At 39.1% G+C, this 14,524-nt stretch overlaps 1 protein-coding gene and 1 long non-coding RNA gene across 2 annotated transcripts; one reads left to right on the forward strand and one right to left on the reverse strand.

The window, feature by feature from the left end:
- Positions 1-570: 570 nt before the first annotated feature.
- On the reverse strand, positions 571-2,594 carry LOC140963929 (uncharacterized). Its single transcript, XM_073423413.1, has 4 exons — positions 2,258-2,594; positions 1,575-1,725; positions 1,165-1,478; positions 571-632 (listed from the first exon to the last, which is right to left on the reverse strand). The coding sequence occupies exons 1-4, from the start codon at positions 2,592-2,594 to the stop codon at positions 571-573; spliced, it is 864 nt and encodes a 287-aa protein (XP_073279514.1).
- Positions 2,595-10,095: 7,501 nt separating this feature from the next.
- On the forward strand, positions 10,096-12,575 carry LOC140964215 (uncharacterized). The gene is made up of 2 exons (XR_012172844.1): positions 10,096-10,270; positions 12,378-12,575. It is a non-coding gene; the product is annotated as an uncharacterized lncRNA (long non-coding RNA).
- The last annotated feature ends 1,949 nt before the right edge of the window (positions 12,576-14,524 follow it).

A 14,524-nucleotide genomic window follows, 5' to 3' on the forward strand; every position in this document is an offset into this window, starting at 1 on the left:
TATAATATACATAATCAATGATTTAAAGGAGCTAAAATCAATAGAAACTTCATTTTTCATATACATAGCTCATGAGATGCATTCAAAGGAAAAGTCTACTTACAACCCAATACACAAGTGCTTGCTAAGTTCTTCAGGGATTCCTACAACACAATCGTAATAATAATACCATCAATCATTATATTAACAACCTTATATCAAAATTCAAACCAAACAATCCAATATTTTCCTTTCAATCACTAACCCAAGAAAATAAGCTTTCTTACCTTGGTCCTAAACTCTTGAGGAGAAGAACTTCTATTCTCCAAGCAAATATTAAGGTTTCAATAAAGATTAATTTCTTGGAATAAGTTGGATTGAAGAGAAATGAGGAACCCAAGCTTCCAAACCGATGGAGAGAAGAGAAGAAATGAGGAAAAATGAGTAAAAAGTGATCCCATTTGATTTTATGCCTTCCCAAACCTGAAAACATATTTTTTAACTTTCTGGGCCCTGGGGCGGTAATATGGAGCAGACCTCTCGGCCAAAACACCAAATTTTCAGAGCGAGGCGCGCTTGGGCGGTCAAATCTCACTGCTCGGGCATCGCTCTACGCACAGCCACATCAAAATTGCTCAAGAAATGCCTCTTCCCTTCAGAATTAGAAAAGTGGTAAACATGAAAGTTGTAGCGCTTTGTCTTGGCTTGCATTCCAAATGGCTTCATGTCATTTGAAGGTCTGAGTAAAAAGTTATGCTCAATAACCCAACATGTGTCAATACAGGAACAACGATACGCATGACAACATTCGTGCCACTTTTGTTATGTCTTCCCTAATGATTTGAACAAAACTCAAAACATGAAAGTTATAGCCTTATATCTTATCTTTCTAATGAAAGTGGCTTCACATCATTTGTATCAAAATACAAAACATTATGCTAAAAACCACAACTACTACCACTGTTTCATACCGTTTCAACACTTCCATTATCTATTTAACTCAAATTCAACCTTCTATTCTACTCATCCATTATCTATTCCATTCTATAACATTCATTACCATTCATATCATAATGTAAACCCATAAACCATCACCATAAAATACTGTAATTCATAATAAACGAAATGAACGATTGGTTACTACAATTCTCCTCCCCTTATAAAAATTTCGTCCCCGAAATTTACCTCGCGACGTAAACAAGTCAGAATAATGTTGCTTCATCTCTTCCTTGGGTTCCCATGTTGCTTCTTCGATGACATGATTACTCCATAACACCATCACGATCCCAATCTCTTTGTTTCTAAGCACTTTAACCTTTCGATCCAGTATTTGTACCGGCCGCTCACGATAACTCAAATTTGGCATTAAGTCTAGTGGTTCGTGGCGAAGCACATGAGTAGGATCCGATACATATTTACGAAGCATTGAGACATGAAATACATTATGCACCCTATCCAAATCCAGAGGCAAAGCCACTCGATAAGCTCGCTCGCCAATTCTGTCAAGAATCTCGAAAGGTCCAATAAAACGAGGACTCAACTTCCCTTTCTTTCCAAATCTCATAACTCCCTTGAGAGGAGCTATCTTAACAAACATGTGATCACCTATCTCAAAAGTCAAAGGCCTTCTTCGAAAATCTGCATAGCTTTTCTGTCGAGACTGAGCCGTTTTCATTCTTTCTCGAATCAATGCTACAACATGAACCATTTGTTGAACCAACTCTGGTCTTAGCATCTTTCTTTCACCTGCTTCATCCCAAAACAAGGTGATCGACACCTTCTCCATACAAAGCTTCATAAGGTGCCATGCCAATCGAGGACATATAACTATTATTATATGTGAATTCCACAAGAGGTAGCTTCAAATCCCAACTTCCAGGAAAATCAATAATACATGCCCTTAACATGTCCTCAAGAATCTGAATGACTCATCCTAATAGTCCGTCACTCTGAGGATGATAAGCTGTGCTGAAGGCCAACTTTGTACCCAAAGCTCTATGCAAACTCTTTCAGAATTCAGATGTAAATCTTGGATCACGATCAGAAATGATTAATACTGGTATCCCATGAAGTCTAACAATCAATTGAACATAAGCCTCAGCATATTGATTCATCGAATAAGTTGTCTTGACAGGAAGAAAATGTGATGACTTGGTTAAACGATCAACAATGACCCAAATTGAATTATAAAATTTTTACGTCCTTGGAAGTCCGACAAAAAAATCCATTGTGATGTGTTCCCATTTCCACTGAGGTATCGGCAATGACTGCAACAAACCTGCAGGTCTTTGCTGCTCAAACTTAACCTGCTGACATGTTAGGCATTCAGAAATATACAACGCAATATCCTTCTTCATACCTAGCCACCAAAAGAGTCGACGCAGATCTTGATACATCTTTGTACTACCTGGGTGTATCGAATATGGTTCGGTATGGGCCTCAATCAAAACATCTCGTTGAATATTATCGCCGATAGGAACACAAATTCGACCTCTGAAGGTCATCAACCTATCACTTTTTAAACCAAACTCAGAATTTTCTTTCAGCTCAGCCTTATATTTCATTTCCAGCAATTGCTTATCAATCTGTTGTCCATCTTTAATCATGTCATTCATAGTAGGTCGAATCACCAAAGCTGAAAATCGAGCTATTGTACCTTTCTCGACCAAAGCTGTAGAACCCGTTAAATCAGACTATGTATAAGCCATGCATAATTACTATTATTTAAATTAAAAATGATTTTTATGCATGAGGATTTAAATTCATTCTTTTAAAATTGGTTGAGTTATTATTATTTATTTTACGCAGTATTTTAGTTTTTATCTTTTCAGTTAAGTAAGTGAGGCCGCACTGGATTTAGAGTATTAAGATAAAATTTAATGATAAGAAAATATTCCTAGAATTTATTTAAGATAAAGGATAATTTATTTTAATGTAAAAGAATGTTTAAGAATTAAACTAATTAATTAGAGATAAGTAGTAAATAAATTCGTTTATGTCCAATAATTTAATTAAAAGCTTAATTAAAATATGTGACCAATTGAGATAAGTTAATCTAGGCTTATTTGATTTAAGAAATTGCAACTTAACATGTTAGTAATTTATTTTAAGAATTAGTCATGCATGCAAGAAAATCTTTATCCTAAATTAATTTATTAATTCACTAAAATACATAATAAGTGTTTAAAACTTTAATGAGTTAAAATTCAATAATTAAGCAATATTTTCCCTCCATTATCTTGCAATTTTCGGCAATCACCTAAAAGATTTAAATTAAGTTTGACAACTCATTTCCTTATCCATTCTTGGTAGATAATCCCTTCATTTTTAATAACCAATAATTATTGAATTAAGCAATATCCCACCCCATTTTAATAGTAGATTTCGGCCACCTCCTTGATAGGATTTAAAATATTTGGCAACTCTCAATCTTTAATTCATTTCCTTATTTTTTTTCTTGAGAGATAATTCCATCGCACTTAATCTTCAATAATTATTAATTAAGCAATTTTCTACCTTATTTTAAATGAAGAAAATCGGCCACCCCTTCAATCAAAACAAATCACTCCTCATTCCTTATCTATCAAACACTAGGATAGAAAGATTGGTTGGCCATTTAAAATCCCATTTATCTTGCAATCATTCCCTTCATTTCCTATCCTTCTCTCCTTCCCCATTTCCACCGAAATTCAGTAGCATAACCTCTCAAAAAAAAAAACGTGAGAAGCAAGAGCAAAAACAAGGAAGAATAAAAGAAAGTAAAGCAACTCCGTCTCCGCCGCGCCGTGTCGTCGTATTAATTTGTTTTCTTTTCAAACAAATTTCCTGGCATGTTTATATTATCTTTTGCTCTTCATTCAAGTCATATTATTATTTTAAAACATCATATGTGCAGGAATCACGAAGAAAAACCGATTTTTGGACATCAACATTTTCGAAAATATTGTGCTGATTTTCGGCTCATTCATTGTGCCTTCACGGTTTTGTTGTTTTGATGATTTCAGGGTTGGGCTTGATTCCAGGCATCCAAGGCTGCATCTAGGATTGTTATAGACTGTGTTAGGAAGAGATTGGTCCATTGGTTCGAGTTCATTTGCCACATAAACACGCATTTGACAGCAACCTTTCATAGCTGCCATTTCGATTCTCAATTTCTGATTCTTGCTTGTCTAAGGCCAGGGTTCGGATCTTGTTTGGCCTAGAGCCTGTAACCATGATTAGCGCCTTTTAATTGTAATGCCCATGGGCTATTCCCGATCCAACTGGCGGGAGTCGGTTATCCCATGGCCCATTACTCAATTACTCCTCCAGCCCAGGCACTGGAGTTTGTACCTCTCCAGAATCGAACCTAAGATCTCCTGGACATATAGATACTTAGCACAAGTCTGGTATCAATTGACCTATGTTTTTGTAAAGGGTTGTACTACTACTGACCACGAGAAGCTCATGAAGTCACGTCTTCGGTCTGTAAGTTTTAAATTCATGCATTTTATTTAAAGCCGGAATTATTTTAACTGCATGTTCTCATGAAGTATTTTTACGTTTAGATTTTAATCGTTCAGTATTTATTTACATTAAAATAAATTATGGAATTATGCATGTTTTTTACGTATGGGTTATTTATGGAACAGTATGACTCCTAGACGCCAAGTTGGACGCCCGAGAGGTGATGATGAGCCTTGTCATGAGGACAGGGAGGAGCAGAGACAGGAGGGGAACGGACCTCCACCCCCTCCACCACATATGAATGCCCAGATGCTAGCTGGTATGACTCAGTTCTTCGCACAGTTTGCGGGGAACAATGCTGTGGTGACCAGGCCGACAGGGCCTGAGGCTGTCTACGAGAGATTCATGAAGATGCGTCCTAAGGAGTTTTCAGGGACGACAGACCCCATGATTGCCGAGGGCTGGATTAAGTCCCTTGAAGTTATCTTCAAGTTCATGGAGCTTGGAGATGCAGACAGAGTCCAGTGTGCCAGCTACTTATTCGGAGGAGATGCCCGCTTATGGTGGGAAGGAGCATCAGTAGCCCTGAACTTGGCTACGCTGAGCTGGACACGCTTCACGGAGGTATTTTACTCCAAATATTTTACTGATGAGGTGCGTTCGCATTTGACCAGGGAGTTTATGACCCTGAGGCAGGGAGAACTGACTGTTACGGAATTAATCCGTAAGTTTGAGAGGGGCTGTCACTTTGTGCCCTTGATTGCGAATGATGCGGGTGCCAAGCTGAGGCACTTTCTTGATGGACTGCGGCCGATCTTACGCCGCGATGTTAGGGTTGCTGGCCCTACTACTTTTGAAGTTGCCGTTTCTAGAGCTCTTGCCGCAGAGCAAGATCTGATTGACATTGAGAGGGATTGCTTGGGTAAGCGACCAGTCCAGGTACCACACCGCCCTCCTCCTCTGCAGTATCAGTAGCAGAACAAAAGGCCTTTTTCACGGGCCGCCTAGAAACAGAGGTCAGCAGCAGCAGTGGGGATGCCCAGCCCCGAGGACTTTTGAGCACCAAGTTTGCCTTAAGTGCTCACGTCGCCATCCCGGAGCATGTATGTTTGGCTCAAGAAAGTGTTATAAGTGTGGTAGTCCAGACAACTTATTTCTGCAGTGCCCTCAGAGGAATCCGCCTACCCAGGGCAGAGTTTTTGCCCTTCATGCGAAAGAAACGAACCCAGAAACCATGCTTATGACAGGTATCTTAACGCTTTGAGTTATATTTGAAATTCGATGTTTTGGGAATCTAGGTTAATATTTTTGAACTTAGAATTTCGATAGGATTACATGCTCTACTCAGTATTATTTTCGGGAATTAGGATAGAAGAACTCTGGCCTTTGCATGTTTATAAGTTTAGTTCTTGTAACTATTGGGTTCAACTTAGAGTTCCGATCTTTCATGGAGGATTTTTATATCTGGTTCCGCTACGAAGGCCTTGATAGATTCAGGGGCCACTCACTCATTTATTTCGGAGGTCTTTGCTAATTTCCTCAAGGTCAAGACAGTTGGGCTAGATGTAGCCTATTCAGTAGTATTGTCGTCGGGCGAGGAGATGGCAGCTACTAATGTGGTCCGAGACATAGACCTGGAGCTGCATGGAAATCTTGTATATGCGGATCTTATAGTGTTGCCGATATCAGAGTTTGACATCATCCTAGGGATGGACTGGCTATTGCGGAACAGAGTTTTGATTGACTTCCAGCAGAGATCTGTTCTAGTCCGACCGCCTGGAATGACGCAGTTCTTATTCGAGCCCGACAGGTACTTTCCTTTACCGCGCATTATACCTTATGTTCAGGCTAGGAAGCTCATGCATAGAGGGTGTCGGGCATTTTTAGCAACCTTTATATCTGTCCCCGAGGCACCCAGTCAGTCATCCGCAGATGTTCCGATTGTAAGAGATTTCTTAGACGTTTTTCCCGAGGACGTCTCTGGTATGCCACCCAAGCGAGAGGTGGAGTTTTCTATTGAGCTTATGCCAGGTACCGCACCGATATCAAAAGCACCATACCGATTAGCACCGGCAGAGATGGCAGAACTCAAGAAGCAGATTCAGGAACTTCTTGACAAGGAGTTCATCCGCCCGATTTGTTCACCATGGGGCGCACCAGTTTTGTTTATGAAGAAGAAGGATGGCTCGATGAGGCTCTGCATTGACTACCGGGAATTGAACAGGGTTACAGTGAAAAACAAATACCCACTCCCGCGGATTGAGGATTTATTTGATTAGTTGCAGGGAGCTTCAGTATTCTCCAAGATTGATCTGCGTTCTGGTTATTACCAGTTGAGGGTGAAAGACGCCGATGTTTCGAAGACTGCTTTCAGGACTCGTTATGGCCACTACGAGTTCCTTGTGATGCCGTTCGGTTTGACCAATGCGCCAGCGATCTTCATGGATCTCATGAATCGCGTATTTCAGCCGTATCTTGATCAATTCGTGATAGTATTCATAGACGACATTCTTGTCTACTCAAAGAATCACGAGGATCACAGCAGACACCTGACCACAGTGTTGCAGACCTTGCAGAAGCACAAGTTATTCGCCAAGTTCAGTAAGTGCGAATTCTGGTTAGAGAAGGTGGTATTCTTAGGCCACATTGTTTCTAGCAGTGGTATTGAGGCAGACCAAGCAAAAGTTGCAGCAGTCAGAGATTGGGTTGTGCCGCAGAATGCATCTGAGATCTGCAGTTTTCTTGGGTTAGCAGGATATTATCGGAAATTCATTCAGGGATTCTCCTCTATTGCCGTTCCACTCACATCATTGACCAAGAAGAATACTAAATTTGTGTGGAGCGAGGAGTGTCAGAAGAGCTTCGACACTTTGAAGCAAGCTCTTATCTCAGCACCAGTTTTGGCTATGCCATCAGGGCCCGGAGATTTTGTTCTGTATACCGATGCTTCGAAGCTCGGTCTAGGCGCAGTATTGATGCAGCATGGAAAGGTAATAGCATATGCTTCTAGACAGTTGAAAACTCATGAGAAGAACTACCCTACCCATGATTTAGAATTGGCCGACGTGGTTTTTGCCTTGAAGATTTGGAGGCATTATTTGTATGGAGAGAAGTGCCAGATCTTTACTGACCACAAGAGCCTCAAGTACTTCTTTACGCAGAAAGAGCTGAATATGCGTCAGAGGCGATGGTTGGAGCTTGTGAAGGATTATGACTGTGACATTAGCTACCACCCGGGTAAAGCTAATCTAGTTGAGGATGCATTGAGCAGAAAAGTCGCAGTGATGGCTTATTTGACGATTCAGAGACCTCTTCAGTCTGAGATGCAGAGGTTTTATCTAGCGACATATCCTTGAGGTAGAGTTCTCCGTCTATCTACCTTGACTATCCAGTCTTCTCTCATTGACCGTATTCGCAGTATTCAGCCAGCAGATGAGCAGTTGGCAAAGTGGAAGCAGCGAGATGAGGCCAAGGGTAGTGTCTTGTATACAGTTAATGACGGTATTGTCAGATATCGAGACAGGATATGGGTTCGTAGCAATGATTCTATCCGATCAGATATTCTATCAGAGGCCCATATGTCGCCGTACTTGATTCAGCCAGGGAGTACGAAGATGTACAAAGACCTGCAGTTATTATACTGGTGGCCAGGAATGAAGAAGGATATCAGACGTTTTGTATCCGAGTGTCTGACTTGTCAGTTAGTGAAGGCAGAGCATCAGAGACCAGCATGTTTGCTCAAGCCTCTCCCTATTCCCGAGTGGAAGTGGGAGAATGTTACCATGGACTTTGTGACCGGTTTACCGAAGTCAGTCAGAGGATCTAATGCTATCTGGGTGATTGTCGATCGTCTTACCAAATCAGCGCACTTCTTGCCTATCAAGACAACTTTCACCATGGTTCAGTATGCTGAGTTGTATATCCGAGAGATAGTCCGACTTCATGGTATTGCTGTTTCTATCGTATCTGACAGAGACCCTAGATTCACTTCCTCGTTTTAGAAGAGTTTGCATTCGACCATGGGTACGAAGTTGCTGTTTAGAACAGCTTTCCATCCGCAGACAGATGGACAGTCAGAGCGAGTCATTCAGATTTTGGAGGATCTTCTCCGTGCTAGTGTTATCGATTTCTCCGGGAGTTGGGAGTCGAACTTGCCATTAGTGGAGTTCACCTATAACAACAGCTTTCAGTCGTCTATAGGAATGGCTCCGTATGAAGCATTGTATGGTCGCAAGTGTAGATCTCCTATTCATTGGGATGAGGTATAAGAGAGAGCCGAGCTGGGTCCAGAGATTATTCAGCAGACTGTCGATGTAGTAGCCCAGATCCGTGACAGGATGAGGACTGCTCAGAGTCGACAGAAGATTTATGCGGACCAGCGGAGGAGAGATTTAGAGTTCGCCGTGGGCGACCATGTCTTTGTGAAAGTGGCACCTATGAATGGTGTCATGCGATTTGGGAAGAAAGGGAAGCTCAGTCCGAGATTCATTGGACCATTCGAGATCCTTGACAGAGTTGGGACACTAGCTTATCGTGTTGCTCTTCCGCCGAATCTGGCCGGAGTACACAATGTGTTCCACGTCTCTATGCTGAGAAAGTATATAGCAAATCCTTCGCATGTTCTGAACTTTGAGCCGTTGCAGCTTACTCCAAACCTGTCTTATGAGGATAGACCAGTGCAGATCCTAGACAAACAGGAAAAGAAGCTTCGGAACAAACTGGTTAAGCGAGTTAAAGCCAAGTGGCTTAACCATTCAGAGGAGGAAGCTACGTGGGAAGCTGAGCCAGAGATGAGGAGCCGGTACCCAGAGCTATTCGGTGAGTTTTAATTTCGAGGACGAAATTTCTTTTAATGGGGGAGGATTGTAGAACCCGTAACTTGGACTGCGTATAAGCCATGCATAATTTTTAGTATTTAAATTAAAATGATTTTTATTGCATGAGTATTTAAACTCTTTTCTTTAAATTTTTTTATTTTACGTAGTAGTTTAATTGTCACCCTTTTCAGTTAAATAAGTGAGGCCGGACTGGAGATGGAGTATTGAGATAAATTAGTAAAGACTTATTTAAGAAGTGGTAATTTAGCATGTTAGTAAATATAATTTAAAAAGTTGGCATGCATGCAAGTTATTAAATTTCTTTTGTATTTTATTAAATTCTTTTAAAACATAAGATGCATGTTTATTTTATTATTTTGTGTTTAATTATTTTCATGCATTTTAGGCATAATTATTGCATGATAGGGATTTATTTCATGAATTTTATCAGTTCATGCATTAGGATTTCTAGATGCATTTCACGCTCGAACGAGGATCGGAGACCGGAGAATTTTCAAGAAAATTATTTTTATTACAAGATTAAGTTTTATTAATTAATATAAGATGTTTTAAAGGTATTTTTCAAGAATTAAGATTTATTGGGTATTTTTACCCGCATGATTTTAATTTTTAACGGTGCACAAATTTTATCGAATCGAGGACTTTTGAAGGCTCGGCTAATATTTTCAAAAACTTTCCAACACGAAATATTTTTCTGGAGTGAGTTTGGATTTAATGGGCCTACTTTTAAGCTTATTGGGTTTAAATATTTTTTTTTAAACTCTTAAATTTAGAGCCCATTATCTATTAATCAACTATTTTAATAATAACCTAAACTAAACCTAAGCTACCCTACACATTAAAACAGCCGACACCCCTCTCCAACCACTCCATTATCTTCATTTCAGCATCTCCACAGCAGAAAACTCCATGGAGGTTTCGGCCAAGTGACTCCTTTCAAGAAGAAAATTCACTCGGCAAATTCTCGACCCTCGTTCTTCGATCTTCTCGCTTCTATAACGCCTAAGGCACGCTTTGTATCATTTTTTACGCATCATACATGTTTTATATACTAATGAATGTGTTCTTGCATTAAAAGTTTCGATCCAGCCATGAGCATTGAAGATTTACGATTTTTATGTGCTTATTTCATTTACTCGATTGTGCTCATGATTCTCTGAATTTTCGTGTAAGGGGGCTGCTGTATGGAGGCAGTGGGGAGCTGTTGTTGTCGAGAGGTATGGGGATTAGTAGTTGGAGTCAAAGCTTGATCGATCTAGGTGTGATTCCTTGAGAGCCGATCGGGGTTGGTGTGCGTTTGGAGGTGCTATGTGGTTAAGCGATGGGTTCGAGGTCCTTCGGCTGTGCAAGGGATGTTCCTGACTTGGTCCGAACCTGGGTGGATCTGAACCATGGTTTAGAATAGCTTGAACGTGGCTGGAACTAGCGGGGAGACCTATGGTGCGCGGGTTGGCTACTTGGCTCGATTGGGCGGGTTTCGGTGTATAGTGGGGTGTCGCGATCTCCAGCATGCATGGGGCTGGTTCCTTGGGTTGGTCAAGTCCAGTAGGGTCCTAGGTGGTCTATAAGAGGTGGGATAGGAGCTGGTTCACTTTGATTTTGGGTAGGGACGAAAAAAATGGCATGGGTGCTAGCTAGAGTTCAAGCGAAAATCTTTGGGAATTTTTCCAGCAGCTTTCAAGGGGTGGCCGAGGAGTCTAGGAGTCTGGTCCTGAGATTTTCAGAATCTTTTAGATGTTCACTAAGTGTGATAAAAAGTTGGGAAAAGTTTGATTAAGTTTCGGTTCGATTCGGGTTAAAACCGGGACCCCGGTCCAAGTTTTAAAAAGAATCGGTTAAGTTATAAAATGGGCTCGAGTTTACGTTTAGGAATGATTTTAAATATGTTTCGGGAATTTTTAAGAGTTTGGTAAGTTTCGGATCAAAATAATGAGTTTTGGAATTATCCGGGATTTAATCGCCGCACAAAACGTTAATTAAAGAATTAATTGAAACGCCTAGATTGAGGCTTAATAAGATTATGAGAAAATTATATTTAAGCTCAAATAATTATTAGAAGTCTAAGTTTTTAATTTGAGAATTTTATGCTAAGGTTTGGTTTAATTTGACATTAAAACGCATTAATATGTCATATTTAATGATTAATTTAAAAGTCTTCGATTTAAGGAAAATAAAAATATGAAAAAAATTCATGTAAGCTTAAATAATTATTTGGGACATGTTAGAGTCAAAGTAGTTAAGAAAATGTCAAAAACGTGAAATTTTACGTATAGGGGGTAAAACGGTATTTTTTTGGGTTTCCAGGGACAAAATGGTCATTTTGCACCTGATGTGAGATTTTGGTCCTGACAGCGCCATGAGCACAAATCATGATATTTTTAAATGTCCATGCATCATGTTTACGATTTTTTTCGCTATTATAATAATTATGGTGCATGCTTGGTTTAAAGGAATTAAGAGAGAAAAAGTAAGAAAGTGAAGAGCACTCCGTCTCCGCCGCTCCGCGTCGTTATTTCGTTTGTTTTTCTGTCAAAACAAACCAAGGCATGTTTATATCTTCTTTCACTCTTCAATCAAGTCATATAGGTATTTTTAAATATCGCAAGTACATGATTTTAATGCAAGAAAATCGAAATTGTTCATATTCAATTATATTATTTAATTATATTACGTGCAAAATATTCATTTTGAGATTTATGCGATATTGCTTGTGGTCACTTTACTATCATGGGATTATTACTTCACCCGGTCGCTAGTTACCGGTCAGTTCAGTTTGGTACCACCCGGTCGCAAGTTACCGGTCAGTTCAGTTTTGTACCTCCCGGTCGCCAGTTACCGGTCAGTTCAGTTCAGTTCAGGGGCCACTTGCGTAGACCATAATCTCACCAAGAAAATTATTACAAGTTATTTCATTACAGGGCTCCAAGGAGCAGACATTTTCACCATGATTTTCAGTTCAGTTATGCACGTATTATAATTAATCATGACACGATATTTTACGTTATGCCTCACGACATGATATTTTCACTTGCATGAAATTTTATTATTTATTTACTCGTTATTTACGATATATGCATGCTGAGTCTTTAGACTCACTAGACTTGATTGTTGTAGGTACCGATGATGCAGGGACCGAGGGCGGGGACCAGTGAGCTAGCTTGGGTCGGCAGTAGTGGAACCCGAGGACCTCATGTTTTTAGCATTTACTATTTTGACTCAAACAAATTTCTTCGTTGTTGAATTGTTTTAAATTATTATCTTGCAAACAAACATTTACTTCCGCTGCTATTTTGAATGGTTAAACTTTTATCAGTTATTTATTTATGAATGATGCATTTTAATTAATTAAAAAGAAAAATTTTAAATTTTCCGCAAATTTTCAAGTACGTATTTAGAGGCCGTTACAATATCGATGGGATATAGGTACAGAGACAGAGATACTATTTAGATATCAATCCACAAAAGAAAAGAGAAATACCATCGTTATTGTTCATGTTCTACTATATTATTCATGTTTCAAGAGTTAGATGGTATTAATGATTTCAAAGCCACGTTTTACAGAGTATGGTATATGTATATTGCTATGTAAGAGCTCCACTTGATGAGTTTTATACTCATTTCAGTTATTTCATGTGATGCAAATAAGAGCGACGGGCCAGGACTTTGATTGGAGCCGAGGTCATATGCATAGAAGATGGAAGGAAGAAGGCCATTTTGTTAGCACTTTTGGACATGATCAAAATGATATTTTGTATTTTGTTGCAACGCTTATTTGATCATGTATATACTTTTGATTATATATTGAAATGTATTTTAAATCTTTCTTTCCTTTAAGGAAATTTTAAATTCCGCTGTTATTTTATGAAATCGATCAAGAGGGCGTTACACCTCTAAATTAACAAGAATTTAGCAACAAATATTAACGAGATAAACAATTGAAATTCAAGCGAACCTTCAAAGAACTCGTCTTTGACAATCCGAGTGAAGAACAATCGCCAAACGTCACAAAGTTTTAAACTTTGATAAGTTTGATTTGAGAAATACACGAAGTGTATACAAAGACAAGCTTTGAAAATTGAGAGAAAAACTCACAAATATGATTAAAACTCAATCGATAATTCAAAAGTGTTTACAATGACTAATTTTCGTCCATATATTGTCTATAAAATCTAAAAGATATCAAAACTAATTACCAAAATAAATAGTGTGGGGACCCGGACGCTAATCAAGTTCTTAATCATCCTTGGGACAATTTAATCAATGACAATAAACAGGGTCTAAAATTTTTTTTTTTACATACAGTAATACCTGCGGAACGTAATGGAATACATTCTAATATACATGTCAGTATTAAAGTACAAGTCCTGTACTATATACAATCGTACCAACTAATGGTTAACAACTAAATATCAAGTGTCCAAACCCTATCTAAATCCAAGTCCGTAGTCTCCACTCTAATCCTGATCTCTCTTTATCTCCTCAACCCATATCCTGTCCCACCTGTTGCCATGCACACATACAAACAAGACAACAGCCGGATAACTCCGGTGAGAAAATAATCCCAGTATAAATCATGTACACATGCAATCATATAAACAAATATAAGAGCATAAAGCAGATATCTATAACATGTATCACAATCAGAAACATGAATCGATATTAAACTGTAAATCAACTCTGAACATGTATCAAAGTCAGAAAACATGAATCAATATCAAGCAGTAAATCACACTCTGTGACTTTGAGACTCTAACTTGACTCGATCTAATCTAGGCATCCCGATCTGAACAAGAATGCAACGTTCTCCCATCTACTTTACCCCAGCTAGATGGTGGTACGTTCTTAGTCCTAGACTTTGACTATCTATATCGAAGATCTGCTATAGGAGTCGGTCTTCTCCAAAACACATCGATATATATATCCAAAAGTCCAGTGACTTAGCGGTTCTGCCATGGCGGTTCTGCCAAAGACTAGGCGGATCTGCCCAATTCTAACTCATGTTTAACTATAATCTATAGAATAAACATAACAATTCTAAACATTGCAACCTACCGAAGCAATGACATTTCTGTATGTGATTTTGGGAAACTCAAGTCAGATCTACTCGAGTTGTGCAATCCCGAATAAACATTAATTTATACCTCTCGTTTCGTTCTATCGATCTGACTCTGTCGCAGTCTCGAACTCACTGCCTGTCAAATCAATCTGGCAATAACAATATCGAATGCATTGTATCAATGTATAACTCAATTCAAGACCTG

This window comes from Primulina huaijiensis, chromosome 18 (assembly GCF_012295235.1).
Source record: "Primulina huaijiensis isolate GDHJ02 chromosome 18, ASM1229523v2, whole genome shotgun sequence".
Lineage (NCBI taxonomy): Eukaryota > Viridiplantae > Streptophyta > Magnoliopsida > Lamiales > Gesneriaceae > Primulina > Primulina huaijiensis.

Coding starts and splice junctions, on each gene's coding strand:
- LOC140963929 (XM_073423413.1), bottom strand. CDS start 2,594: ATGAATGACATGATTAAAGATGGACAACAGATTGATAAGCAATTGCTG. Junction 1,479..1,574: donor TTTGAGATAGGTGATCACAT/GTTTGTTAAGAT, acceptor GATTCTTGACAG/AATTGGCGAGCGAGCTTATC. Junction 633..1,164: donor TGACTTGTTTACGTCGCGAG/GTAAATTTCGGG, acceptor CTAATTCTGAAG/GGAAGAGGCATTTCTTGAGC.